The sequence below is a fragment of the Phocoena sinus genome, chromosome 1 (assembly GCF_008692025.1).
Source record: "Phocoena sinus isolate mPhoSin1 chromosome 1, mPhoSin1.pri, whole genome shotgun sequence".
NCBI lineage: Eukaryota > Metazoa > Chordata > Mammalia > Artiodactyla > Phocoenidae > Phocoena > Phocoena sinus.
Genome location: NC_045763.1, coordinates 184971827 through 184997868, shown reverse-complemented (window position 1 = coordinate 184997868; position 26042 = coordinate 184971827). Strand labels below are relative to the sequence as shown.

The 26042-nt window shown below is 54.1% G+C and overlaps 1 protein-coding gene and 1 long non-coding RNA gene across 7 annotated transcripts in view; one reads left to right on the top strand and one right to left on the bottom strand.

Moving 5' to 3' along the window:
* Nucleotides 1–28: 28 nt before the first annotated feature.
* LOC116752223 lies at nt 29–7013 on the top strand. 2 transcript variants are annotated; one of them, XR_004349432.1, is made up of 3 exons: nt 29–97; nt 299–374; nt 2161–7013. It is a non-coding gene; the product is annotated as an uncharacterized LOC116752223 (long non-coding RNA). The 2 variants fall into 2 exon arrangements; XR_004349430.1 differs by lacking the exon at nt 29–97 and having other exon boundaries at nt 171–374.
* NAV1 (neuron navigator 1) overlaps nt 4739–26042 on the bottom strand; it is a 207807-nt gene continuing 186503 nt past the window's right edge. For 4 of the 5 annotated variants that reach the window (XM_032628923.1, XM_032628945.1, XM_032628951.1 and 1 more), the window contains 15 exons: nt 19529–19650; nt 18829–18837; nt 16181–16377; nt 15887–16079; nt 15583–15751; nt 14883–14980; nt 14620–14715; nt 14248–14407; nt 13672–13907; nt 12837–12991; nt 12609–12680; nt 11976–12172; nt 11387–11505; nt 9804–10001; nt 4739–7936 (listed from right to left, as the gene is read on the bottom strand). In XM_032628923.1, coding sequence (XP_032484814.1) covers nt 7841–7936; nt 9804–10001; nt 11387–11505; nt 11976–12172; nt 12609–12680; nt 12837–12991; nt 13672–13907; nt 14248–14407; nt 14620–14715; nt 14883–14980; nt 15583–15751; nt 15887–16079; nt 16181–16377; nt 18829–18837; nt 19529–19650 — 2117 coding nt within the window. In that variant the 3' untranslated portion in view covers nt 4739–7840. The remainder of the gene's footprint in view (nt 7937–9803; nt 10002–11386; nt 11506–11975; nt 12173–12608; nt 12681–12836; nt 12992–13671; nt 13908–14247; nt 14408–14619; nt 14716–14882; nt 14981–15582; nt 15752–15886; nt 16080–16180; nt 16378–18828; nt 18838–19528; nt 19651–26042) is intronic. The other variant, XM_032628937.1, reaches the window with a different exon arrangement.

Sequence of the window (26042 nt, the reverse complement as noted above, 5' to 3'; positions counted from 1 at the left end):
AGGAGGTGGGTTTCTCCCGCGGCTTAACGGCGGCTGAGCAGCCTTGCCGGGAGCGCAGCTCGTGACCTGTGACTCCACATGCACCGGTTCTTCACCGGTAAGATACTAAGTCAAGAGAGGGTGGGATGGGGATGGGTGGACGGGGATTTAAGGAGCGGGTCGGAATTAGCTCCTCTTTCAAACCAACCGCTTTTGCCCCGAAACAAGTGAGAGTCTTCATCTCTTAGCCTCAGGAATCCAAAGGTCGGGGGAAGGAATCTGCGTCGACTGGGCAGTGGGGAGTCCATTGGTTTTTCAGGTGGATGAACCCAACCTCAAGGTTGGACCATGGCTGGCCAGGAGAGAGCAGCGTGGGAAAGGGAATTCCGTCCAGGGTAAGTTCTTACAAGTCCTATTGAGAATAGGTCCTACTAGCTGAGAAAGTCTAAAGTTTTTTTCCAGGGAAATTATGGCTGGACCTTACAGGGTGGAGGGATAAGTAGTTAATATGGCCATCCCGGGCTGCTCGGGGACATGGCTCAAGGTGCAGAGACACTCCTAAAGCCTGGAGCAAGCGGAGAGGATTGTTGAGAGGGGTTAGCAGTGCAGGCAGGGCAGGGGCAAGCACGCGGCGGCACAGGGATGGGGCTGTTGTTGGAGTGCCAGGGTCAGAGCAAATGGGAACAGGCATTTCTTAGTAAGCTGTTCAGGTTAAGTGCCTTGAAAACGTCTCTGGGAACCACGACTCCTTCCCAAGTGGCAAAGGAAACCAGTTAGCAATTCCTAGCCCAGTTCTAAGACTTCAGAGGCTAAGCTGATCACAGGAATTAAGTCACCTCGCCTGAGTATTCTTCTGAAAGAATGAGTCCTCGATTATTTATTTTGAGGAGAGCTCTAAACCTACTTGCCACCTCCTACTAGAGGGCGGAGGTGGCTTGTGTCACCACAATTTCGTGGGGGAAAGATGCCCTTTTGGACACCACAGTTCCACAGTAGGGCAGAGTAGGACTTCCTATTTTCCTTCTTTCAGTGGCCAGAAGCAGAACTCTATTAGAACAGCTTCTTTTCTCAGAGGTTTAGTCACTTTTACCCCAAGAAGAAAACTTAGGCAAGTCCAGAGGGTGGTATGTTTTCAAACATCGAGGCAGTGGAGGGAGGATTCAGAGAGCCCCGAGGTCTGGGCTGGACGTTTCGAGTTCTGGTGAAGGAGGCTGCGTCCAGTCTGCAAGCAGGACCCCACCCCACCCTCAACCAAAGGGGCCGAGAGGGTCCTGCTTAGGGCTGAGGATCAGATATCCAGGCAGCTGGCTCTTACCTCTGGGTTTGGCAAATGACCTTCCCGATCAAAGACACAGGCCAGAAGATAAATGGAAACAGAAACCAGACAGAGGGAGCTGGAGAGAGCAATAGGGCAACACAGAAGATAGCTTTATTGAAATGCAAATGGCGTCAAACAGGTGACTCTTGGTGGGAAGAGACATGCCTGATGGACAGAGGGCCCAGGTGAGGGGCCTCCGGCAGTGATGGAGGAAGGCCTCTTCTGTGGCCCGGCATGAACTTAACTTTCAACCACTTTGTTATTTAAGATGAATCACCTGAGGGCACGGCCCAGCTCTCTTTATGATTGTTACCGCAACTATGTACAACGGCTCACTTTCTCTACATCAGATATAAAGGGGGGTAGGTTGAAAGAGGGAGGGCCAGTGATAAAAACCATAAACACACAGACACACACATATCCAGGTGTGGGGGTTTGTGTACAATAAATTAAAAAAAAAAAAGTGTTGCAAAGATTCCTGCCCACCTTCCACCTGAGGATCGCCATGCGTTTGAGAAACAAGATTCCATCACACAAACAGCGCTGCCTAAAGCGGGGACGGGTGCGTTAGGGACAAGGAAAGGAACCCAGCAGGGGCTGGAATTCATTTGAGAAGAAGATTGTTCTGTTAAAAAAAAAACACCACCACAACCCAGAAAACAGCAAGTGGGAGGCCCTCGCACATCAGTGGCCCAGAGACGGGCTGGGATGGGGCTGGGATGGGAACCCCTGCCTTCCCATCCACATCTTCTGTCTGGAGACACAAGACATGGCCTGGATGCGGGGAGAGCCCGCAGGAGCTGGACGAAGGGCCCGGGGTGACTTTAGTGCAGCGCTTCACTCGCCTTCTCGTCCTCTTCCAGCTGCTTGGTCCCCGAGCCCAGGAGGCCCAATGCCAGATGGTTCTTCATCCTCCACCCACAAGTGCTCTCATGAGGAAAACGGACAAACTTGAAACAAAACCAGTTGTACGCACCTCATCTCCCACAAGGCCCCACCAGTGGGGGTCTGTGAGTTTGGAAAGATATGAAGCTCCTTTCAGATTAAAAAAACATTTTTTTTTATTCTGTCACCACGAGTAGTTGTGTGTCCCGGTGCGGGGAAAGGATGGATGACCCCGACGACTTGGTACTCCGCTGCCTCAACCTCTCTCCTGCAGACTGAGCAGGGCCGGGGTGTGTGTGTTTGGGGGTGGGGGGCAGGAGGTTCTCGCAGGTTCTCAGACCTGGCAGTGCCCTTTAGAACTGGGGCAAGGGCGAGGGATGCTGCCAAGAGAACAAGTTTTCATGGAAATGCAAGTCACATTTTTAAGCCATTCTCATCCTATTGTATCACCAGAAAAAGGCTGAGTAGACACGTCACCCAGCCGAAGAGCTACCTGGAAGAGCTCTCCCACTGCGTCCCCCTGGGAAGCCCCTAGGAATCTCAGAGCCATGACATTTTCCTCTGAAGGTTGTGTTTGACTAGGAGATGCAAGCATTCCCCCCTCACTTCTGCCCAAAGGCACACATACCCCGTCCTTTCTGTTAAATGAAAGGAAGAACAGGATCCTGAGGAAGCACGAGAACTGAAACTAATGTTAAAGTCTGAATTATAACCGAGGACCTTATTTTTGGTCCTAAAGCCCCAGCGTGGGGACTCTGACCCTCGGCTTTCCCTAACACAGTGAGCTGCAAACTGTAGCGCACAGCAGAATTACCGAGAGGTTCGTTAAAACACGAATCGCTGGGCCTTCTCCCCAGTTTCTGATTCAACAGGTCTGGGATGGGTTCTGAGAACTTCATTTCTAACAAGTCCTCAGATGCTGCCAACACTGCTGGTCTGGAAACATATGTGAGAACATAGTAAGAAATGAAAGAGGTGGGCGTCAGCTCCCAGTTCCGACGCAGAAAATATAGCAGCGCCCCATATGTTGTTTTGACAGAAGGCTGTGAATTTGAGTAGGGAATGTCTGTCACGGGGGCCTATCCGATTAACTCACTTGTCTAGAAATCAGAATAAATAGTTGAGAGGAGGCAAAAAAAGAAATGAAAGAGGTGAGAATTCCCTGGCGGTCCAGTGGTTAGGACTCAGCGCTTTCACTGCTGTGGCCTGGGTTCAATCCCCGGTCAGGGAACTAAGAGATGACTCAAGGGACCAAGTGTTCACTTACTTCCATGACCATGCCTATCACACAAAACTCTCCGTGGCATGACCACTAAGAAAGAACCAAAACACCAAACCGGGAGGATCTAGTACACACAGGCTAATTTTCCACTGTGTTGCTATTTCTGCAGCTTCCAAATTTCTCTTGGTGCCCTCACGTTCAGACGATGCCGTCTCTCGCAGGGTCTGTGGCTGGAGCTGACACGCACACGTGGACCCTCAGCAGTGGGCAAGCCAAGGTGGCGGCCCCCCGTATCCCCGATCAGGTTGACCGAGGGCTCATGAACGTATAAAATGGATTCAGTTATAAAGGGCGTTATCCTCAGGCTCTGGCCTTCTGGGAACACAGTGTCCCTAAGACCATTTTCTTACGGCCTCTTTGGTGGGGGCCACGGACAGAACTCACTAGTAGTTATCAGTCATCATAAGAGAGTACTGGGGTTCCACTAGTGAACCCTCTGGAAGAGCACATTTCATCCCATCAGTTGAGGGGGGTTGCTTACTAGTAGACTAGAGTCTACTTACTAGCTTCAGCTTAGGTAAGGCTTCCCTTAGGTAAGGGAAAAAAGTATGATGAGAAGTTACATTTGGTGACCCAGATGACTTTAGCCCTAGAAAGAATGCCTCGTTAAATGTGTGATTAGGACAGGCGCAACTTCCTCTCCCAAACGCCTTGCAATAAAGGGTCCCTAACGTAGCGTGGAGGCTCGCCCTGATCCCAGCTTACAGGGCCAAGCCCCACTCATGCAGGCAACTTTCACCCCTGGGCAGGGTTGGTGTGTGTGAGGTGCTGGTGGGAAGGCGCAGGTCGCCGCTGATTTCTTCCTCCTCTTGGAAAAGTACGGGAAATAAAGTGACCTCAGAGACTGAAGAGTGCCCCTCTTGTCTCAGGGAGCTAGGAGCGAAGAAGTGGTGAGATTAGGCCCAAACCAGGAAAACCAGAAAGCAAGAAATAAAAAAAGTTTTTAAAAATCACTATTTTGTCTTGGGTCCTTAAGGAGTATGGATAGATGAGTGAGAAGGTTGGTAATTCAGAACCAAAGCTTAGCATGTCAATCACTAAGGACTCTGCAGTAGGGGCTCCCCAGGGCCTCAGGAAACCCAACTTCCCTGCAGCTTCCCGAGGCCTCAACCACGTGACAAAGATGCCGGGCTGACGCTCACGCACACACAGAGGTAAGCACCGCAGAGCTGCCTCAAAGCAGAGGTTTTAAAAAATACTCGATGAAGCTCAGAAAACAGGGAGTGGCAGCAGTCAGCTGCTCTTGTGAGAGAGACACACACAGACATCGGGTCCTCTGCTGGCCGCCATCACCTAGTACTTTATTTTTCGTGCCTAGGCAGGGGCTGAGGACAAATACACTGGACGAAACGCGTTGGTCTCCTTCATCCAGGAACGAGGGGCCGCGGCCGCACCTCTGCCCTGAAGCGGGGCTGGGCGTTGAGCCACGTGGTCTGCTCGCCGGCTTTGGTGAGGAAAGGAGTTGGGGGCTGGAGTGGGGGGAGGGCACACACTCCAGTCCTGGAGAGGCCGGAATCTTCTCAAGGTGCTGGGCGTTGAGAGTTTAGCCCTGGGACCCAGCTTTTCTTTTTTGAGGGATCCCAGTGGTCTCGACCAAGAAGCAAGGGTGTAGGTGGGAAAGACTGCCGTGGATCTGCACTCGCCACTCATTCCAGGGTGGAGGCAGTGGGGGCTCGGGCTTCAGCTCCAGAGGACTCGGGATGAGCGCCCCGAGGGTCCTAGCACCGTGAGGAGTTTCGGCCTGCCCCGGTCGCCATGTCACCGTGATTCTTGGGGGATGATGCATGCCCACAGCCAGGGGCCCAGGCTCCAGAGGGAAGGCGGAGGGGCAGTGCCACTTCGCCAGATGGGATCCCGCTTTCTGGAGGCAGGCGGCTGGAGACCCGGGCTAAACGCGGCAGTCAGCCGAGAGCAGGGCGGTGGATCCTACGGGAACGGAGATGAAACGCCGGAACCTGAGGCCTCCAGAGCCAGGCCTGCTGAGGATCCACGGAAACTTCGCGGTGGTATCCACGGTGACCAGGGAAGCGGGAATCGCTTTGGGGGGTCTGAGGCAGTTGGAATGGAGGAAGAGGGTCACCCCTTTCCTTTTTCTCAAGTAGCCAGTTAACGCCCATGACCGAAGGCACTGGCTGGGCAGCACCGAGAACAGAGAGAAAGGCTCAGCCCCCGGTGGAGACGGCACTGGGAGCCTGAGCCCGGCCACGGGACTGCAGCCGGGGAGGGGCCACGAGAGGCCAGAGCCCAGAGAAGGCCCGCTCGGGTGTCTCCCCGTCCTTCCAAGCTAGAACGCCCAGCTGCGGGGCTTTCCTCCTCCTGCACGGCAGAGACCTTAAGGCAGTGATGTCAGCACCATCCTTGGACAAGCAGCCTCTTCCCGCTCAGAATTGCATATTTTCCGGCTGAGCTGGGGGTCTCCACGGCTCTAGCAGCATCAGCAGACATCGCCTCGAGCGGAGACGAGCCCGTCACCCATGGCGGCCACCAGGTGAATGCAGAAGCTTTTGGAGGGAGCAATCTGGACCACCTTTTGGACCTAAATGAAAGTCTTCTGATACGAAGATTCAGAGGCAGCTACTCCTTGGTTTGGCGGGACAGAGCGATCCTGGTTACTGTGCCTGTAGGTTCTGATAAGTTCTTGTGCTACTTGGGGATCTGAAGAGCAAACACTTGGGCCCAGGCTCATCACACATCCCTGGTCTGCAGAGCCCCAAACCGCAGCCTCACCAGGCAACCCAGTGCGCTGGACAGCTAATCACGGGCTTCTCGCTGGCTGGCTCCTGGGGTTTTGGCTCCGTTTCTCAGGTGATCCTGAAGGTCCAGAAAACAAGGAGATGTGTGCATTTAATGGAAGTTAACATTTCCCGCTAGACTGTGAACGTAAGGGCCCACGTCTTTTTTTTTTTTTTTTAACCTAATGACTTGTACACAGTAAGCGCCCTGTAAGTGCTTGTCCGATGAAGGAATTAGGACTGCCGAAACTTCAGGGCAACTTCTGCAAAAAGTGGATCCCTTTGGAAGGCAGATCTCTGCCACCAAATCAAACTCCTTATATTCTGATTGGGAGCATCTCACATGGATGTCCACTCCTAAGGGACTAGTCACTTGTTTGAAACCAACAGTAAAGGCCGGCTGGGGATTGTGGATTCAGTTGGGCAAAGCGGTCGCCATCAGAATAGCACAGCGAGGGGCTCCGCAGGCCCCAGGACAGACAGACTTCCAGTTTGCGGTTTTCCTCCAGTCCACGGGGTAGCTCAGATTAGACCTTGTATCAGGGTGAGGCGATGCGCTCTCTTCCAGAGGCTGGCCGCCGGGCTCCAGGCAGAGCGTGTGTTTTCTCAAAAGGGACCTCGAGGTCCCTCGTGTCCCGCTGCTGAGCCAACGCTACATGTCCCATGTGAGCCCCAAGGGTGGCAGACACAGTGGCATGGCAGGTGTCTAGCTGGTACCAATCAGGTGGCATCGGGCTCTCCAAAGAGCGGCTTGGAAAAGCAACGTGAGCATCTCGTGGACGTGGGAGGAAATGGGAAAAAAAACAAACTGAAAAAAGAGGAGGAGAATAAATAGGCAAATGGGAGGGGAAAATGGAAATAAAACAAAAATAAAAAGTAAAAAAAGTAGGGTTTATTGACTCATGCGTGTTAAATTAGAGGCTGAGATGGAGCCGGCGGTGCTTCTCTGAAGGCTGTGGTGGCACCTCTGGGGTCTGGCACCTTCTCAGATCACAGCCGTCTCGTCGGTGCCCCCATGTGGTCCAGACGGCAGGGCGGGCGGCACGCTCTCTGCCCAGGCGAATGGATTTCCTCCCTCCAGCTTCAGCTTTTCTTTTTTTTTTTTTTTAAACCCTTTACAGATTGATTTAAACGTTTTTAAATCACATGCTTCTTTTTCTGGGCTGCAGCCAAATCTTGGGGTGCGGGGAGAGCTGCTGGCAGTGGCGATGGAACTGGGCAGGGTCCGTGGGAAGGTCTGGGGAGCCGCCGCCTCCCCCAGCAGATTCCCCCACGGGGCCGTGTCTCTGAGTTGTCTGTGAGCATCAGTTAGGAACTACTGCAGGCTTGTTTGATGTCTTCTGAACCCCTCCCCAGAAAGCTCAGGAGTTTGTAATTGAGACAAGAAATCAAGGAAAAAGACCCAGGATCATCTTTTCCCCAAAGTCACAAGAGGAGGCCAGGAAATGTACCTGGGGACACAGGTCCACCCACCAGTCCCACCGGGCGTTCTTGAAGGTGCAGCACCAGGAAGCCGCCCCTCCTTCCACCTCCCCCCCTCCTGTCCTCGTGGCCAGAGAGCCGGCGCCCAGGAGGAAGCGGGGAAGAGGAGGCTGCACGCAGCAGTGGCCGCGTCCTGCTGTCCTGTGACTGGATGCCGGGCCCTCAGAGCGTGGCCTGGAGGTTGGGGTCCAGGATGCTTTCTCGGTCTGGAGACTCGATGTAATTGGCAGCCTCCTGAAGTTTCAGCAGCATGGCCATCTAGAGAGGGGCGGAGAGACAGTTACGGAGAGTTGGGACTTTGGGAAACACAGAAAACCAGACCGTGGGTCTGGTCCTGCGTCTGCAAGGGGCTGAGAGCCCAGAGAGTTGGCGGCTAGTTCAGGAAGAGGCCAAGATGACTGCTTCCACCCTGTGTGTAAGCTCGGATGCGGGAACCAGCCCTCGGGAGTGACGTGCAGGGAAGGCCAGAGGGCAGAGCCACCTCCTCCCTGCAAGGTGCCAGCGCTCCCCGGCCAGCCCCAGGAGGAGGTGGGAAGGGTCCAAAGACCGTCTAACAGCCCTCCTTGTAACAGACCACGGCCCAGCGGCTGCACCCAGTGCCCTTAGGACCTGCTTCTACCTAGTTCCCACCTCATCGCTTCAGCGGGGCCTGAGCTGTGCCGCGCGGCACGTGGGATCTTAGTTCCCCGACCAGGGATCGAACCCGCACCCCTTGCGTTGGAAGTGCGGAGTCTTAACCACTGGACCGCCGGGGAAGTCCCACCTCCCACCCTTCTTCCCTCAGTTTCCCTCAACACTTCACGACTCTGACTCTCCATTCAGCTAAGGAAGCCTCATTGCCTCTCCATGGCTCTGCCTTCCAGCCTCCGTTTCCATGACATTAGCACCCTCCCGATTTAAAAGCCTTTTGACACAGAGGACATCTGTTTTCTACAAGGTCAAAGTTTAAATAAAATGTCTTAGGACTAAAGTAGAGGAATCTCCTTCCTACTCGAAAAGGTAAAATTAGGTCCTGGAGTTTGTGCATGGTAAGTTTTTCAGACCACCTGCCAAATCATCCTCTAAGACAGTGACTGACAAATGCCCCCACCAGCAGAACAAAGGTCCGAGCCTCCACACACACACACACACACACACACACACACACACACACACACACACACACACACACGATTCTGCAAATGTGAAACAGTTATCTCCTTGTTGTAATACACGTCTCCTCAGTGATTAGAGAGGGGAAGGGTCTTTTTCTGTTTTTATTGGCCCTTTTTATAAATAGTATTTTTTAAATTAATTAATCTATTTATTTATTTTTGGCTGTGTTGGGTCTTCGTTGCTGCGCGAGGGCTTTCTCTAGTTGCGGAGAGCGGGGGCTACTCTTCGTTGCGGTGTGCGGGCTTCTCATTGCGGTGGCTTCTCTTGTTGCGGAGCACGGGCTCTAGGCACGTGGGCTTCAGGAGTTGTGGCACACAGGCTCAGTAGTTGTGGCTCGCAGGCTCTAGAGCACAGGCTCAGCAATTGTGGCTCACGGGCTTAGTTGCTCCGCGGCACGTGGGATCTTCCCGGATCAGAGCTCGAACCCGTGTGCCCTGCATTGGCAGGCAGGTTCTTAACCACTGCGCCACCAGGGAAGTCCCTTTATTGGCCCTTTGCATTTCCTTTAGTCAACGCCTGCCCCTTGCCTCCTTTGCCCATTGTTGTTCTGCGTGGCAGTTTTGGGGGGAAGGGTCACATGTTCTGGGTGTCAATCCTCTCTCGGCTACAAGCACTGCAGACATGTCCCCTAGTCTGTCACTTGTCTCAGCTTACTTTCCAAGGGCTCCTGAAGCCACTGGACCGCGGCAGCCTGCAGGATGGCACCAGGGCAAGCACCCGTGGGTCCCACTGCTCTCCTGCTCTGGCCGCCGTTCCCACCTGGGCTCCGCCCGGACCCGGGTCTTTGCTAGAGGACACACACCTTGCTGGCGGGTGACACTGTGTAGCTTAGCCCAGGGTTCTGACGGCCAGAGTTTCCCACCCCCTGGCCTCATGCTTGCTTGTCCCGGCCTCTGGGCCCCAGCGGGCTGTGGACGAGGGTTCAGTTCTGTGACACTCTGACTTTTGCCTCAGAGCGGCCTCTACTCACCAGCGGGTCGGAGTCCAGGGAGCTGGGGGTGCTGTCCTTGACCGTCCTGTCCTCAGGGGGCGAAGCAATGCTGTGAGGGCCCACGGTGGGTGGGGGCAGGTGGTACAGCTTTGACTGGTCTTGTTGGGCTGACGGCCAGGGAAGAGTGTCCCGGACCCACTCGACGGGGTCCTCCCAGGCAGCTTTCTGCCCGTGAACCTGGAGAGAAGGAGAAATGTGATCACTGGGCGAGGAACCCGCAGATGAGAGGCTTGTTCGTGGAGTCTCCTGATGGCGTGTGTACTTCCTCAAATGTAAAGCTTGAGGCTCTGATCCCTGTGGGGTTTCCTTTGAGTTTCCCAACAAGGGAAGTAAAATAAGTTGGCATAAATTGGTAGAAACCATTTTGGAGGATAATTTGGCAGACTGCATTAAGACTTAACATGGACAAATCTTACGACCCCACGATTTTATTTTCCAAGTAAGAAATTCTTTCAGTTTAGTAATACCTTTTGAAAGAAATTTCACCTTTGTTGAAATGAGATATTATCTGTGTAAAAATGATGTAAGTCAGGGGACTTCCCTGGTGGCGCAGTGGTTAAGAATCCGCCTGCCAAGGCAGGGGACGTGGGTTCAGGCCCTGTTCCGGGAAGATCCCACGTGCTGCGGAGCAACTAAGCCCGCGAGCCACAACTACTGAAGCCCGTGCGCCTAGAGCCTGTGCTCCTCAACAAGGGAAGCCACCGCGATGAGAAGCCCGCGCACCACAACGAAGAGTAGCCCCCGCTCTCCGCAACTAGAGAAAGCCCGCGTGCAGCAACAAAGACCCAACTCAGCCAAAAATAAATAAATTAATTTAAAAAAACACAAAAGAGCTTTAAAAAAATGATGTAAGTTGGAAAACTATTAATAATAATGCAAATTAAATGAAATAATGATACACTGCATCTCTAGAAATCTACCATATCATCAGGCAGTGTCTATCACAGTGACACATTACTTCTATGGATAATACGTGACCAGTAGGGTCTAGTCACCACATCGCAGGTCATTGGATCATGCCCTAATTAACAGGTGAGAAAACTAAGGAGGTTTTTTAAAAAAAATGACATTTTCCTTTCACACCAAGTTCTCATTCTAACTTTTACTTTTACACGTGTTTTCACTTATTTCCTTTGCCTCCGCAACACTGCCAGTGATTTAGGCAGAACAGAATTTATACCGCCTCCTTTTTTACACGTGACGATATTAAACAGTTTAAGTAACTTGGCCAGAGTAACATATTTGTTAGCAGTTAGTAATGAGCTAAGGCTGTAACAGGGTTTTACTTAATTCTTTGCTCAATTATTTCTCTAACTGCCCTGATCCCTAGAGCAGAGCCAGAAGGCCTAGGGCTGGACACACGGCCCCAGGGTCAGCGGTCATTGAGCGATTCGCTGAACGCTGGCCGAAGGCAGGAAAGCAGCGTGGTCTGTCCAGTGCCTCACCCGACCTGTCAGGAGGAGACCCTAAAGATCTCCGTGGCCCCGTGTCTAACCCTGTTTCCGCTCTGTGAGGTGGGCCAGCCTGGTGTCTGGGCTGAGCGGAGTCGAGGGCGGGCTCACCTTGATGCCGTCCTTGGCCCCTTCCTGCAGGTAGGGAATGATGGAGTTGTTCCATAGGTCAATGAACCAGGTCCGGAAGTCCTCAATGCCGATGGGGCAGGACAGAAAGAAGCAGGGGCCTGGGAAGAGGATGGGGCCGTGAAGACGGCCGAGAACCTTGCTCTCTCCCTGGTCATCTGCCCCCTTGACTCCTTTACACCGGGCAGAGGGTCTCATAACCACAGGGTTGAAAGAAGCGCTGGGCTGGGCTAAACTGAGACTGAGGTCAGGACGGGCGGGAGCTGAGAGCCTGGCTGTAGCCTCGTGAACGATGCCTCCGTGGGTGGACGGGAGGCGGGGGAGCGAGGGGAAGCTTTAAACTCCCCCGAAATCCCTTCCCCCCTTCTTCCCAGTAATCGTGGGGAAATGAGGGCGAGGGGTCAGCTCTCTGACGGCTGACTCAGGGTGCGGACTGCGCTGGGGGCGCTTGCGCAGTGACTCGGGCACAGGGTCGGTGACTCTCTGCGCTGAAGACGTGAGAAGGAAAGGGAGTGTCCCCGCCCCCGGCCCCCAGGTGTGGCGCAGGAGGCCGTGGCAGGGCGGGCCATACCGATGAGGAAGTCCGAGGTGCTGTGCTTCTCCAGGAAGGTGTGCAGGTGGTACCACAGCTTGGGCACCCAGTCCAGCACCCGCAGCAGCTCCTCCCTGTTGGCGTTGACGTCGCAGTCCGACTCCACCAGCTTCCTCCTCAGGTAGCGAACCAGGAAGCCGTTGGCGGGCTCCACGTTGTTGGAGAAGGTCAGCATCCTGCGGCCAGGGACGCGAAGGGTGGGGCGGAGTGCGCGGGGGCGTGTCCGGCTCATCCCCCGCGGGCCCGTCCCCCCCCTCCTCCCACCAATGCCCGTGGGGCCCGCTGAACTCAGGGCCGCAGCAGAGCTGACTCTCGGATCGGTGACCCCCCGCAGGTAACCATCTGACCTCACTGGCCTGGACAGGGGGCGTGCGGGCACAGAACCCGAACCTCAGCCACGAAGCCGCACCTCTCAGCTTTACAGTCCTTTCCTGTCTCAGTGGCTCCGTCTCCCCCTGCACTGCCACAGCACACACACGCCTGCTCTCTCCCCAGCCCACAGGGCTGCGCTACTTCCCTTTCCTTCTGCTGCTCCTCTGGCCGCATCCTGGATTGAACTGGTTTACAGACTCGGGTAGGGTTGGAAGGCTCATCCAGGGCCCCAGTCCTTACCTGAAGCTCAGATGCAAGCCGTGATTGGGGGTCATTTTCACCGGCTGATTAGTGGTGCCAATAATATAGGGACTGTGGGAAGAGAGAGAAAAGGTTTGCGTAGACTCGTCTGAACGCTTGCTTTCTGCCGCGTACCCTCCCCCGACGCCCGTGGAAAGCTCACAGCTTGGGCTGGACCGGGCTCCCCTGCTGCCCACCGTGATGAAGCTGGTCCCGACTCCAGCTTACCATTTGTGATACTTGCAGGTCAGGGCCCCGTTGACCAGCTCGCTGATGGAGCCTGCCTCACTCAGGTCATCCAGCAGGATCACCAGGGGGACATCCCCGATTCCCGTTTCCCGGTCTATCTGGTTAGCCAGGTTGGAGAGATACAGCTGCAGATCCTGAAATGAGAAAAGGCAGTGGGTCAACATCAGGAGCGGTGAGCCCCTGGATGAGCCTTGAAGAGGAGGGTTTCAGAGAAGCTGAGCTGGCTCCGGATGCCCTGGGGCCTCGGTTCCTGTTTGACGCGCTTGGACCTGGAGCTACGGAAGACACCACCCCAGGCTGATGAGCAGTGGCCCGGAGGCCCAAAGCAACCTTCTGAAGCAGTGGCCCCTAGAGCCCACGGGGCTGGGGAACACACGCTTTTCTTCAATGGATTTACACCAGGAACCACTCCTAATGGACGCGCCTCCCCGTGGGGCGGAGGCGGGGGCCAAGGTTTGAAGCCACGGCACAGCATCGGGGGGAACTGGGGAGGCAGCGGGACCTGGCAGGGGACAGCACAGTAGTGACAGTTCTGAGTGCTTCCCTGACGGAAGCCCACAGTCAGGGACAAATCCTGGAAAGAAAGGAAATGAAAGAGAAGGGGGGGGCACTGACGAGGCGGGCAGAGGGCCACTGGGACACGAGGGGACAGAGTGTGGACCGCGGTCCCTGCTGGGGTGGGAGCTCCCGGAGGCCCGGGGAGGGGGGAGACTGGAGCAGGGCTGAGATGGGAAAGGGGGTCACCGAGGGGCAGGGAGGTCGAGGCAGCGGCGAGGAAGGGGAGGGAGGACGGGGCAGGCGGGGTGGCGGCCACCTTGCAGGACTGCTGGTGCATGTTGAAGGTGCTGACGATGCCCTCGGTGACCTCGCGGCCGGAGCGCTCTACCAGGTACTCGGCCAGGCGGTTGGTCAGGTAGGTCTTGCCGGTGCCACTGGGGCCAGAGAGCACAAGGCGCCGGTGCTTGAGCAGAAGGCCGATGTAGTGCTGCAGCATGGGCTTGGGGATGAGCGTCTCAAACACCAGGCTGTCCACACACTTCTCCTTGAGACCTGCACCCCAGCCCCCGACGGCGTGAGCCTGGGCGGCGCGCCCTGAGGCTCTCCTTCCTCACCCGGGGACCCCGCGGGAACCCCCAGGCCTGGCTCTGGACACGTGGGGCAGGCCGTGCACTGTGGGGGTGGGCGGAGAGGAAGCCCAGGCCGGGCAGAAATGTCCTGCAAACGACAACCTCCCTGGGACAGGTCGGGCCCGGGCTCGTTCATCTTGCACCTCACGGTGACCTTCACCCTGTAGCCCCGCAACCAGTTCTTGCTCAAGGAACGCGTGACGGACCACCCGACGGTCTCCACCCCGCATTCCTCAGCCCCACACCCAGAAGCAGGGACTGACCTTTGAGGGAGACCGCTATGTTGTTGACCCCTCGGCGGCAGGGGGGCAGCTCCGGGGGCTCCGCATCCAGGAGCCGTTTCACGTGGCTGACGCTGTAGCCGTGGATGGACTCGGTGCTTAGTCCCAGCGTCGAGGCTGGGTCCATCTTAGAAATGTAGTCCTGACGGGACAGAAGGGAGAGAAAGGAGATGCGCAGGACACACACACAGACACGAAGGCTACGAGGAAGGTAGTGCTACAGGCACAGAAGTCGATGGGGAAGAGGAGGTGCGATGTCTGTCCCACTGAGCACTCCTGCACAAACCTCAGAGGCCCCCAGACCCCAGTGTCATCAGAGGACCAGCAGACCCTCAGAGTTCTTGCGTCCCTTACCTTGAACACTTGGAAAACAGCGTCGTCCAGCAGCTTCCAGTCAACTTTCCCGCTGACCTTGCTGCACCCCAGGAAGAACTCCTGCTGCTTCAAGTCCTGTGAGGCCAGGGTAGATGCATGTGAGCCCAGGGCAGACGGCTCCAAGAAGGAGAGAACGTAAAAGGCCTTGGGAGCTGAGTGCTGTGGGTTCGGGGGTCCTTAGAGCCCAGATGTCCTTGGGTAGAAATGACAGTGTCACCCCCCGCCCCCGCGAAGTTCCTTACCCCTTTGATGATGTGCTGTGGGGGCATCCTCACCACCACCCGAAGAGTCACTTCCTCCTTTGGACCAGAGGTGCTGATACCATCCATGGGAGACAGGTCTGGAAGTGAGAAAAGACTGTTGGTTTGGGGGTATCCACAGGCTTTCCTACATCTTCCTGCCACTAGCCTTTCCAGATAAGTTTTTTTTTTTTTTTTAATTTTGGCTGCGTTGGGTCTTCATTGCTGCATGCGGGCTTTCTCCAGTTGCTGCGAGCCAGGGCTACTCTTCATGGTGGTGCGCGGGCTTCTCATTGCGGTGGCTTCTCTTGTTGCGGAGCACAGGTTCTACGGGCGTGGGCTCAGTAGCTGTGGCTCGTGGGCTCTAGAACGCAGGCTCAGTAGTTGTGGCCCACGGGCTTAGTTGCTCCGTGGCATGTGGGATCTTCCCGGACCAGGGCTCGAACCCGTGTCCCCTGCATTGGCAGGCGGACTCCCAACCACTGCACCACCAGGGAAGTCTCTCCAGATAAGTTTTTATCTAACCCAAAATTGAAACTGGAGACCAAACCTGAACAAGTGATTAAGGTCTTAGGACCACAACAACCCTCGGTGTCTCAGGACACCAGCAGCGACTCGGCGGCAGCACTGCTACGTCCCTGACCCAAGGAAGCCGCACCACGTCGATCGGGGGGCGAACCCTGTCCTTCTCCCCAACAGGTACCTGTATCTGCGAGGCTCGGGCTGAAGGGATGGCTGAGCGCCAGGCCCAGGGAGCGGCGAGGGGATGGCAGAGCCGAAGATCCCGGGGCCTGCCCTGCAGCGGAGCTCGCCGAGGGCCCCGGGGCCACCTTCAGCCGGTCATTCTCCGCTTTCAGCAGGTCCACCTCCAACTGCGGCAAGAACGGGGGTGTGTGTGGGGGGCGTCTGGAGCCTCGGCCGCCCCGCCGGGTCCCGCGGCCCCGCCCCGTCCAGGAGCCCCTCCCTGCCCCCGCCCCGCGGCCCCCCGGCCCCGCCCCGGGACTGACCTGCATGTTGTGCATGGTCTCCCGCAGCTGGTCCAGCTGGTGGGCCGAGTTGAGGGCTTCCAAGCGGATGTCCGTGAGCTTCATCTCCTTCTCCCACAGCTCGGAGCGCAGCTCGGACACCTCCTTCTTCTCCGGCTCCTCCTCCTCGCTGCCCTGGAACAGCCGGGCGTGGGGGGCCGGGGGAGCGGGGCCCCTGGAAGGAGGCAGGGAGCGGCGGTCGTTAGCCGCTGAGCCCGCGGGTGACGGTAACCGGCCCCACTGCCCGGGGAGGGGGCTGCAGTGGGGGGCACTCACTCGGGGGCGTCGGTGCCCGCGGAGGACGAGGCGGAGGACTTGATGGAGGGCGAAGCAGTCTCCGTAGTCTGGTGCTGCAGTTTGGGGGACGAGGGGGCCGAGGAGTCGGGCGTGGCGATCTCCTCGATGTCAGAGTAGGAGGAAGCGGACTTGGGCCCCTTCTTTATGCTGAAGGCTTTGTTGAAGGAACTTCGGAGCTGGAACAAAGCAGATCCGGGGAGAGAGCAGTCAGGTCTCCGCGCTGGAGACGGTGAGGGCAGAGGGGCTTCTGAGACAGAGGCCAGAGGCAGGGATGTGTCGGTAAGCAGGCCTCCCCCAAAGGCTTCACTGGCTTCATGGAATACAGACGGGAGACTCGCCTAGGAATTCGGGCTGAGAGAGAGTGGGACTTGCTGCTGTGCTATGGGAACTTTCTGGGCCTTCCCTGCCCCCGTGGGGGAGCCGCACCCATGAAGGAACGGAGGGGAGGCCCCGGGACACAAGGCGTGTCTCTCGGCGACCCCATCCCACCTCCCTCAGGCCAGCAACTGCTCGGTCTGCAGCCTGGCTCACCTGGGCCTCAGGACCCACCTCTCAGCAGGGCTCATCGGATCAGAATCTCCCCCCCAGAAACTTGCACTACGATTCTGTCCAATCAACAGAAGGGAGTGGAACCAAGCTTCTTTTAGCGCCTCCTGTGCTCCGCACGTTACGGGATGGTGAAAACAACCAGATACAAGTGCTTTCGAACCATTTCCACTCAAATGTCCCAGAATAAGGGCCACCTCCCAGCATTTCCTCCAAGTACGCAGGGGATTATAATCTGACCGTAACCGGCTTGGTCTGGGGTGTTGATGAGCTGGTGTCAGGGATGAGGGAGGGAAACCAGGGTTCTGTCCCACACCCGTCACATGCATCCACTTAGCATGCACGCACACACAGGGAGACAGCGGCAGCCGGACACCGAGAGTAAAGGAGGGCTCAAAGCAAACCAGGTGGCTGGGACAGCAAGAGAAGAGAGTGCAAATCTCAGGGCACTCTTTCCATGTGTCTCCTGGAGCCTGGGAAAGCTGCAGGTGGTGGCTGGCACTGCGGGCGGGGCGTGCCAGGGTCTCTACCAGGCGGGACATAGGAAGACCCATCTGGTGATGGGGATGTGAGGGAGGGAGTGTGTGTGCGGGGGACATGCCACCACGTGGCTCAGAGCGTCAGGAAGCACCGTCCTCTGCAGAGGTGGAGACCTGGGACTAGGACTCGGGCTTCCTGATTTTCTACCCGATGAAGACTTCGCTAGCCCCTGCCTCCCGGGAAGCCGTGTGTGTGTATGAGTGTATATGTGTGTACCAGTGTGTACGAATGTGTTTATGGGTGTATGAATGCGTTAGTGTGTGTGTGAGTTGTACGTGTGTGCGTGCACGTGTGTGTGCACATGCAGGAACAGGTCCTGTGGCACCCGTCTGCCGGGAGCACCCGCCCTCTAAGATCACCGAGATCCTAAGTGGGAACAGTGCTCTGTGTGGTTCCGTGTCCCCAAAGCAGAACTGCTGGGCAGTGCATTGCGTGGTGTGATGTGGCGAGGGATTCCGTGGTCAGATGAGTTCCAGAAACAGTGGATCCAGCAAAATGAACCGGGACTCGGTCCTGAGATACGTGTGTGTAGAAGGCAGCGTTCCTCAGATCCGAGCACCTTGAAGGGCTGCTGTGGAACTCACCTGGGGCGATGCTGCACTAAGACTCAAGGCTCAGTAACCCCTGCACTCAGGTCCTTCCTCCCTGTGCCCCTCGGTCAGGCTCTGGGGGAGGGAACTGCTCCCTGCCTGCCGCCTCTTCTGACCAGGGTCTGCAGGAAGCTCTGCGTACCCCTCTCTGCCCATCACGATCCCACCACCGTAGCTTCAGTCCCCTGGGGCCTGCCTTCCAGGAACGGGTCTCTCGTCTGTGAGCTCCCTGAGCCTCACTCACTGAATTAAGCCTTTGACACTGCTGGCTTGTTATCAGTTTTATATGGGCAGTACTTTTGTCTCCCTGGCAATTCTCCAGACTCCGTGTTTCCTGTCCTCACAACACCCAGCGCAATGTTGGGACAGGGTCTGAGTGGACCTTAACGTGTCTGGTTTGTCATGGAAATTCTGGGTTCACTTTCTGTTTGTCTTAGACTTGTATACCCTAATGCCCGAAAGGTCTTTGGAAACCCCATGGCTGCTCAGAGGGCTTCAGGCTCTAGAGTAACCTGAGGTGCAGCGCTCACCTCTCTCTGGTTCATCTCACTCCAGAGCTAAATCTTGAGGCTACCCCCAAACTGAACTGGCCTCTGGCAATGTCTTCCAGTAGGGGCTTCTAGGGTTTGACGGATCAAAAGATCAGGGCGCTAGCTCTCCGGACAGGGGGAGCGCGGTCTGACTGCTTTTATAACAGGTGGACTTTGGAACGGGGTCGGGGCGCGGCAGGAGGCAGAGCCCTCCCGCTTGGCACCCGACCAGACCTCTCCTCTGTCCTCGTGGGGCGGCCGTGGATGGACATGCAGGGGGGGAGGGGCGTTACGGGCTTGGCGGAGGTGGTCACAGTTAGTCTCGTGAGTGGCCGTCTCTGTTTAGGGGGAGGGGCTTGCTCTGGAGATGGGGAGGGTACGGCAAAGGCAAAGAGAAAACGGAGAGGAGTGAGTGTCTTACCTCGTAGACCTGGAAAAAAATAGGGATTTGAAGTCAGCATTTTGAAGGGAAAAAAAAAAAAAAAAAGAAGCAACACTTAATCACTCATTTCACACGGCGGCCCCTGTCTGGACTACACAAAGGTCTGTGGGGGGCTCATCGCACGGGGACAGCGGGTGGCACATGCCCTCGTGGGGGCCCCCCTCCTCCACATGGGCAGCAGAGGGGCTGGAGGTGTTTTCCATCTGCCTCGATAGTGTCAGAAAGGGCATCCCAAGTCGGTTTAGGGTTATCTGGGAAACAAACAACCAACCGAAACAACACTCTCTGGACCGGTCAGGTGATACAAAGGTTCCTTTTGAGGTAATCTGGAAAGTTCCACAAATGCCTCTCCAAAAAGCTGAAGAAGTGACCTCCAGGAGCATCTAGAATGAGTGGCTTTGTTCATAAAATCTTCTGTCCACAGTATGGGAGTGGGTGGAGACAGATGGGGCGTTCCCTTCTGCATGTCTCCTGTTGCCCATCAGATGTGTGCAGGGCTGGAGGGGATGGCTGGCGGGGGGAGGGGGCAGGTAGCTGCGGCAGACCTCGCTCTGGGCAGACGCCACCGGGGTCTCCTATCAGATGGGGCTCATCGTGGTGAGTTCTGGAAGGCTGGCTCCCGTGCTGAGGTGGTGTGGTCCCCCAGCGTCCCACGCGGCTCCCCCAAACCTTCACCTACCCAGCTCTTCTTCTTCTTCTTTTTGGCATCGGCCTCCTTGCTGCTGCCGATACTGGAGTGACTGGTGATGCTGTTGAGGCTTGAGATGCTGTCCGAGGAGTTCTGCCTCTTGATCCGGAGTTCTAGGGGGCGAACACAGACACGGTGGGTTTAAAGGAGACGGCGTGAGGCTTAGGGCAAGTCTCGCCGCAGGAGAGAGAGGAGGGAACACCACCTCCTCGTCCACATTCTTCAGTTTTTGGGATCATCCTCTCAACAAGCCTTTACTGAGTGCCAATCACGTTTCAACATCAGCAAAGGTTAAGGGATTAAAAAAAACAGGTAGGAAATGATCCCCATCCTCAAGAGGCTCCCAGTCTGGTAGGAGAAAAAGCAGCACAGAATCCAGTGCCCTCGGCTTGAGCAGGTGTGACAAGGGGCAGCCCGGGCCAGGCGTCCACAGTCCTATGGAGACAGTGACCTGACGCCCTCAGGACTTTCTCCAGGAATACTGGCTGGGGGGTCCAAGGCCGAGTGCCCCACATTTAACCCCAAAAAGCTTTAGTTTCCTCATCTGATGGGCAGAAAATCTTTTCAGCTCTCTGAGACGGTCTGCAATGGCACCGAAATGACGCTCTTTTCTACTACGGAGAAGGAAAGGGTTGATAAAGGAGAAGGCCTTTGAGTGTTGAAAGAACCAAAGCTCTTCAGGTGGGAACATCGGAAAATGATTTTAGGGCTGAAAAACAGTCCCTGCAAAGGCTGTGCAGGGAGCTGCTTGCGCGTCGGGCCTCCTCAGGCTGGGTAGCAGGGCCGGGGACGGGGGGAACAGCGAGGGGGACGCTGGAGGACAAGCCCGGCGGGGCGAGCCCTGGGGGCCCCTCGAAGGAAGTCTGCCTTGTGCCGAGAGGACTGGATTTTTTCAAAAACCTTATTATGAAATCATTAGAGGTTCACAGGAAATTGGAGAGAAATGGGCGGGGAGGTCCCCCGCGTGCACCTCTGACCCAGCCTCCTCCAGGGTTAGCATCTTGGGTGGCTATGTGCAACGTCTCACAAAAACAAGGAGAAAGGCAAAGTGGCGGGAACTAGCCCAGAAGGAGGGGGCTAGAGGGGCCTGTGTGCAGCCGTTCCCCTGTTCAGTGCAGGAGACGTGGCTGGTTCTTTTCCCGCCTCTCCTTGACCAGCAATGGATCTTCCAACTCTAGTTTTCCCTTCATACCACGGGGAAAACAAGATCCTAGGATCCGATGAAGGAATCACCACGCTCCCAAAGCACGTGGAAAACCCTTCGCTCCATGACTATCAAACCAAGTTTTGCCGTAACCCAGCGTGCCTCCAGTTATTTTAAAAGGTATGCAAACTTCTCAAGGGAATATGCTTAACCGAAGTAAAGAATTTCTCGTTTGTATAAGAATGGAGCTATGGATCCGTACATATTTGTTTATATCTGCATGGAAAATTCTTTCTGGAAGGTTTACAAGAAACTATTAGCAGTAATTACCCCTGGGGAGTGGGATTTGGAGGGGGGTTCGGGGAGAGGGATTTTATCTTTTACCACACACCCTTTTGTATACTTTACATCAGGGGCCGGGCGAGCTTTTACTGTAAAGGCCAGACAGTAAACATCTTAGGCTTTGTGGCCATTTGATCTCTCTTACAACTACTCGGCAAGGCTGGGTGGCATTAAAGCAGCCGCAGACAGTATGTACATTAAAGAGCATGGCTGTGTGCCAGTAAAACTTTATTTAAAAACAGGTGGTGAGCCAGATTTGGCCAGTGGGCCAGGGTTTGCCAACCCCTAGTTCACATTTTCCTCCAGAACGCGTATTGCTTTTGTGATTAATTTAATTCACAATTAGTTACTTAACAACAAAATGAAAGGCAGCAAAACAAGTATCTATCATCAGTTACTTGGGGGTCCAATGAGCTGTGAGCCTGTCAATTAGATTTTTCAAATATGCTATATGGTACTTTTAAGAGCAAAGGACGTGCTTTAACCCAAACAATCTTCAAAAAGTTAAGAAATCTTTTGTGCGTTGAAATTTTTGTGCCATGTTCATTACCTATTTACAAGCAAAGTAAAGTAGGCATCATTGCTTTAAGCATTAGTTCTTTGACGGCCAAGCTGACCCTGGGTCGAGAAGAATGAGGGAAACATGAAAGCAAAGGACGGGATTCACTTATCCATTCAACACAAATATAGCTGAAGAATCAGGTGTACTCGGGAAACCAGAAATAGCTCGATGTCCCAGACCCATCGCTTAGGAGCTGTGTTTGAGCCAGCTACTTGTCTTCTCTGATCTTATTCTCAACTGTAAAATATATTTGATAGGGTCGCTACCTGCAATAAACGAGTTGACGTAAGGACAATGCTCGGAACAGTGCCTGGCGTGCTGGAGGTGCTCAACCAAGGCTCGCTGTTCCTGTGGTGGAAGCTGGGGCAGAGCCCGCAGGAGAAGTGACGGCAGATGTGGATGCGGCCAGAGAGAAAGCGCATCCTAGACCAGAAACGCTGAAAGCACAGCACGAGGGAGGACACCCACGGGCCCTCCCCACCATATGACAACTGTGATATTTTGTTATATGTGCGCCAGTGCACACTCTGTCTGCGTACAGACACGTACACACACATACACACCCCCACACGCCCATTTTCCTGAACAATTGGAAAGCAAGTTGCAGACGTGACACTGTACCAACTGACCACTTCTAAGAATAAGGGCATTACCTCACAGCGTCGGTATTACACCTAAGCAAATTCAAATTTCAATGATTTCTGACGTTAACTGACGTGGCTGGATCACTCTGGGGGTAGAGTGACAGGAGGACTGTGGCAACACAAGACTAGTTAGGAAATTACTGTGCTAACCCAGAAGAAGAGTGACAGCCTAAGCCAGGGGAGGGACAAGGCAGCGGAGGACGGACATACAGATCTATGTGTAAGTTATGTGTAGAAGCTAGCTGACCACACGGGGTGAACAGGGAGACGTAAAGGATGACGCTCCTATGGGTGGGTTCAGTGACCAGGCAGGTGTTTACACCTGAAGTGGGCAAAAGCGCAGAAGGGAGAGCATTAAGCAGTTGGAAATAGAGGTATGGGATACAGGAGCGTGACACGGATTAAGGAAAGGGACGTACGGACGAAGAAGTTGTAAGACCCACTGAGTTAATAAATGAACTCAGCAAGTTTGCAGGATTCAAGATGAACATACGAGAAAATCAACTGTACTTCTCTATACTAGTGATGACGAATCTGAAAATGAAATTAAGAAAACAATTCTATTTACCATAGGATCGATCATTAAATTCAGCAAAAGAAATGCAAGGCGTATACTGAAGGCTGCAGGACACTACTGAAAGCAATTAAAGTATCTCTAAGTAACTGGAAAGGCATACCATGGTCATGGAAGACAGCACTGGGAAGACGACAATACTTTCCAAATTCACGTGCTGAGCCTATACAATCTCTACACCAAAATCCCAGCCGGATAATTCGCAGAGACTGACAAAGTGACCCTAAGATTCACATGGGGAGACGAAGGGCACAGAGTAGCCAGAACCATCTTGAACAAGATCAGATTTGGAGGACCCACACTTCTGATTCCAAAACCTACTACGAAGCTATAGTAATCAAGGCAGGGTGGTACCTGCTAAGGATACACACATGAATGAATTAATGGCATAAAACTGAGAATCCAGAAATAAACCCATGTATTTCTGGTTGACTGATTTCCTGCAAGACTGCCAAGATAAGCGAATGGGGACATAGTCTCAACAAATGGTGCTGGGACAACAGGACAGCCACTTATAAAAGAGCGAAGTCGGACCCCTACCTCACACCATATAGGAAAAGTAACTCGAAATGGACCAAAGATCTAAATGAAACAGCTAAAACCACATAAAACTTTTAGAAGTTAACGTGGGAATAAATCTTCATGACCTTGGATCAGGCAAGTTTTTTAGATACAGCACCTAAAGCACACAAACACACACACAAATCGAAGAAAAAAACAGATCAGGGCTTCCCTGGCGGCGCAGTCGTTGGGAGCCCGCCTGCCGATGCAGGGGACGCGGGTTCGTGGCCCGGTCCGGGAGGATCCCGCATGCCGCAGAGCGGCTGGGCCCGTGAGCCATGGTCGCTGAGCCCGCGCGTCCGGAGCCTGTGCTCCGCAGCGGGAGAGGACACAACAGTGAGAGGCCCGCGTACTGCAAAAAAAACCCAAAACCAAAACCAACCAAACAAAAAACAGATCAATTACACTTCATCAAAATGGAAAGCTTTGGTTCTTCAAGGTGAAACGGAGCAGGACCCTGTGGTCCTTGCCACCCCCATGTCCTCAGCCTGCCTTTTGTCTGTGGAAAAACTTTAGCCAAAGAATAAGTTTAATCAGAGAAGTGAGAAAATGCAGAGACAAAGGAAAACAGTCAAAGGAGACCAAATAATAATAATAGGTTAGTCATTAAGCATGGTCAAGGACCTTTAGTTCCTCCTTAAGGGCTACAGATAATATTCGGAACCGTACCCTGTGAGCTGGCTTATAGACACTGAAACCCCGACCAGGTGGAAGAAGTTAACTACACGATGACCAGGCTGTAGCCATGACCTAAGCTGCCACAATTCCGAGAACTGGCATCAAGGAAATGGGAACAAACAGACCCTAACTGTACCTAAAAGAATCAAGATGACGCTGGTCAGACCACCGATGACCAATTTTAAGACGACCGTCAGAGCTGACTGTGCTGTTTCTACGTGTTGCCCCCTCCCTCTGTCTACAAAAGCTCTCGCCCACTGATTGTCAGTGGGGGGAGTCGGCCTTTGGACAGGTGTCCGTCCTCCCCACCGGACTGCCGGCATCCAAAGTAAAGTAAACTTTCCTTTCCACCAACCTGGCCTCTTTATTGGCTTTTGAGCGGCGAGTAGCCGGACCCCACTCTCGGTTACAAAGGGACAGTGTCAGAAAGTAAAGACAACTCACAGAATTGGAGAAAACATTTGCAAATCGTATATCTGATAAGGGGCTAGCATTCAGAATATATTAAAAACTCTTAAAACTCGACAGTAAAAAGAAAACCCTGATTGAATAGGCCAGGGATTTAAACAGACATTTCTCCATAAAGGGATACAAATGGCCAATAAGCACGTGAAAAGAAAGCCCATTATGTCCTTAGCCGCTGAGGAAATCATAACCCAATCATAACGAGATACCACTTCACCTCCACTAGGATGGCTATAACAAAAAAAGACAACAGCAGATGTCGGCAAGGATGTGGAGAAACTGAAACCCTCAAGTTGCTGGGAAGAAGGACAAGGGTGCAGCTGTTTTGACAAAGTATGGCAGCTACTCAAAAAGTCGACAGAGCTACCACATGACCCAGCAGCTCCACTGCTGGTTATACACTAAGAGAACTGAAAACATACGTTCACACAAAAACTTGTGCGTGAATGTTCATAGTCGTGTTATTCGTAACAGGCAAAAAGTGAAAACAACCCAGTGTCCACCAACCGATGACAGATAAACAACGTGTGGTCCACCCACACAATGGAGTATCATTCAGCCATAAAAAGGAAGTCCTGACACATGGTACAACATGGATGGAGCTTGAAAACATTAAACTAAATCAAAGAAGCCAGCCCCAAAACACCACATACTGCGTGATTCTATTTACGTGAAACGTCCAGAACAGGCAAACGCACGGAGACAGAAAACGGATTAGTGGATGCGGCGGCTGAGAGGAGGGAGGAAGAGGGAGTGACGGCTAAGGGTTCAGGGTTTCTTTGTGGGGCGATCGAAATGTTCTGGATTTAGATAGTGGTGATGGTTGTAAATACAACCTTATGAATACGCTAAAACCCACTGAATTGCATGTGTGAAAAAGGTGTGAATTATATCTCAATTTAAAAGAAAAAGAGATTACAGAAGCTACCAGATAGAAGTGAACACTAGGGAGAGTGTGCACGGTCAGAAGAAAAAGCTGAGGCTGGAGCCCTGGACGAGGTGTTTTCCTTGTGATGAGAAAACTCAGGATTTACTCTCAACCGCTTTCGTGCAGCTGTCTGTGTTAACTGTATTATCACGTGGCACCTGGCATTCTTAGTACTTATTTATCTCCTACCGGAAGGCTGCACCTCGTGACCGCCTTCATCCACCCCCAGCCCCCCCGCCCAGATCACCCCTCATCCTGACTTTCTCTAGCAAAGCTTGACTCGCTGTTAAATCCCAGGCTAACCTGTCACTTGAGCCCCACGGAACCCATGTGATCTCGGTCTCATTTGAAGAGTCGGTTCATTCCCCTCGGAGAACCGAAGTGAGGATCAAATGGGGTTATACACACGTCTGCGCACGCACACGTTTATGTCAAAGTGGAAAGTGCTAGTGTTTTAGACTACTTTCTAGGGCACTTTTAGGTTCATGGCAAATTTGAGCGGAAGGTACAGAGATGCCCCACTACCCCCTGCACCTCTACGTGCACGGCCCCCCCACTATCAACCATCCCCACCAGAAGCTACGTTTGCTACAATCGATGGACCTGC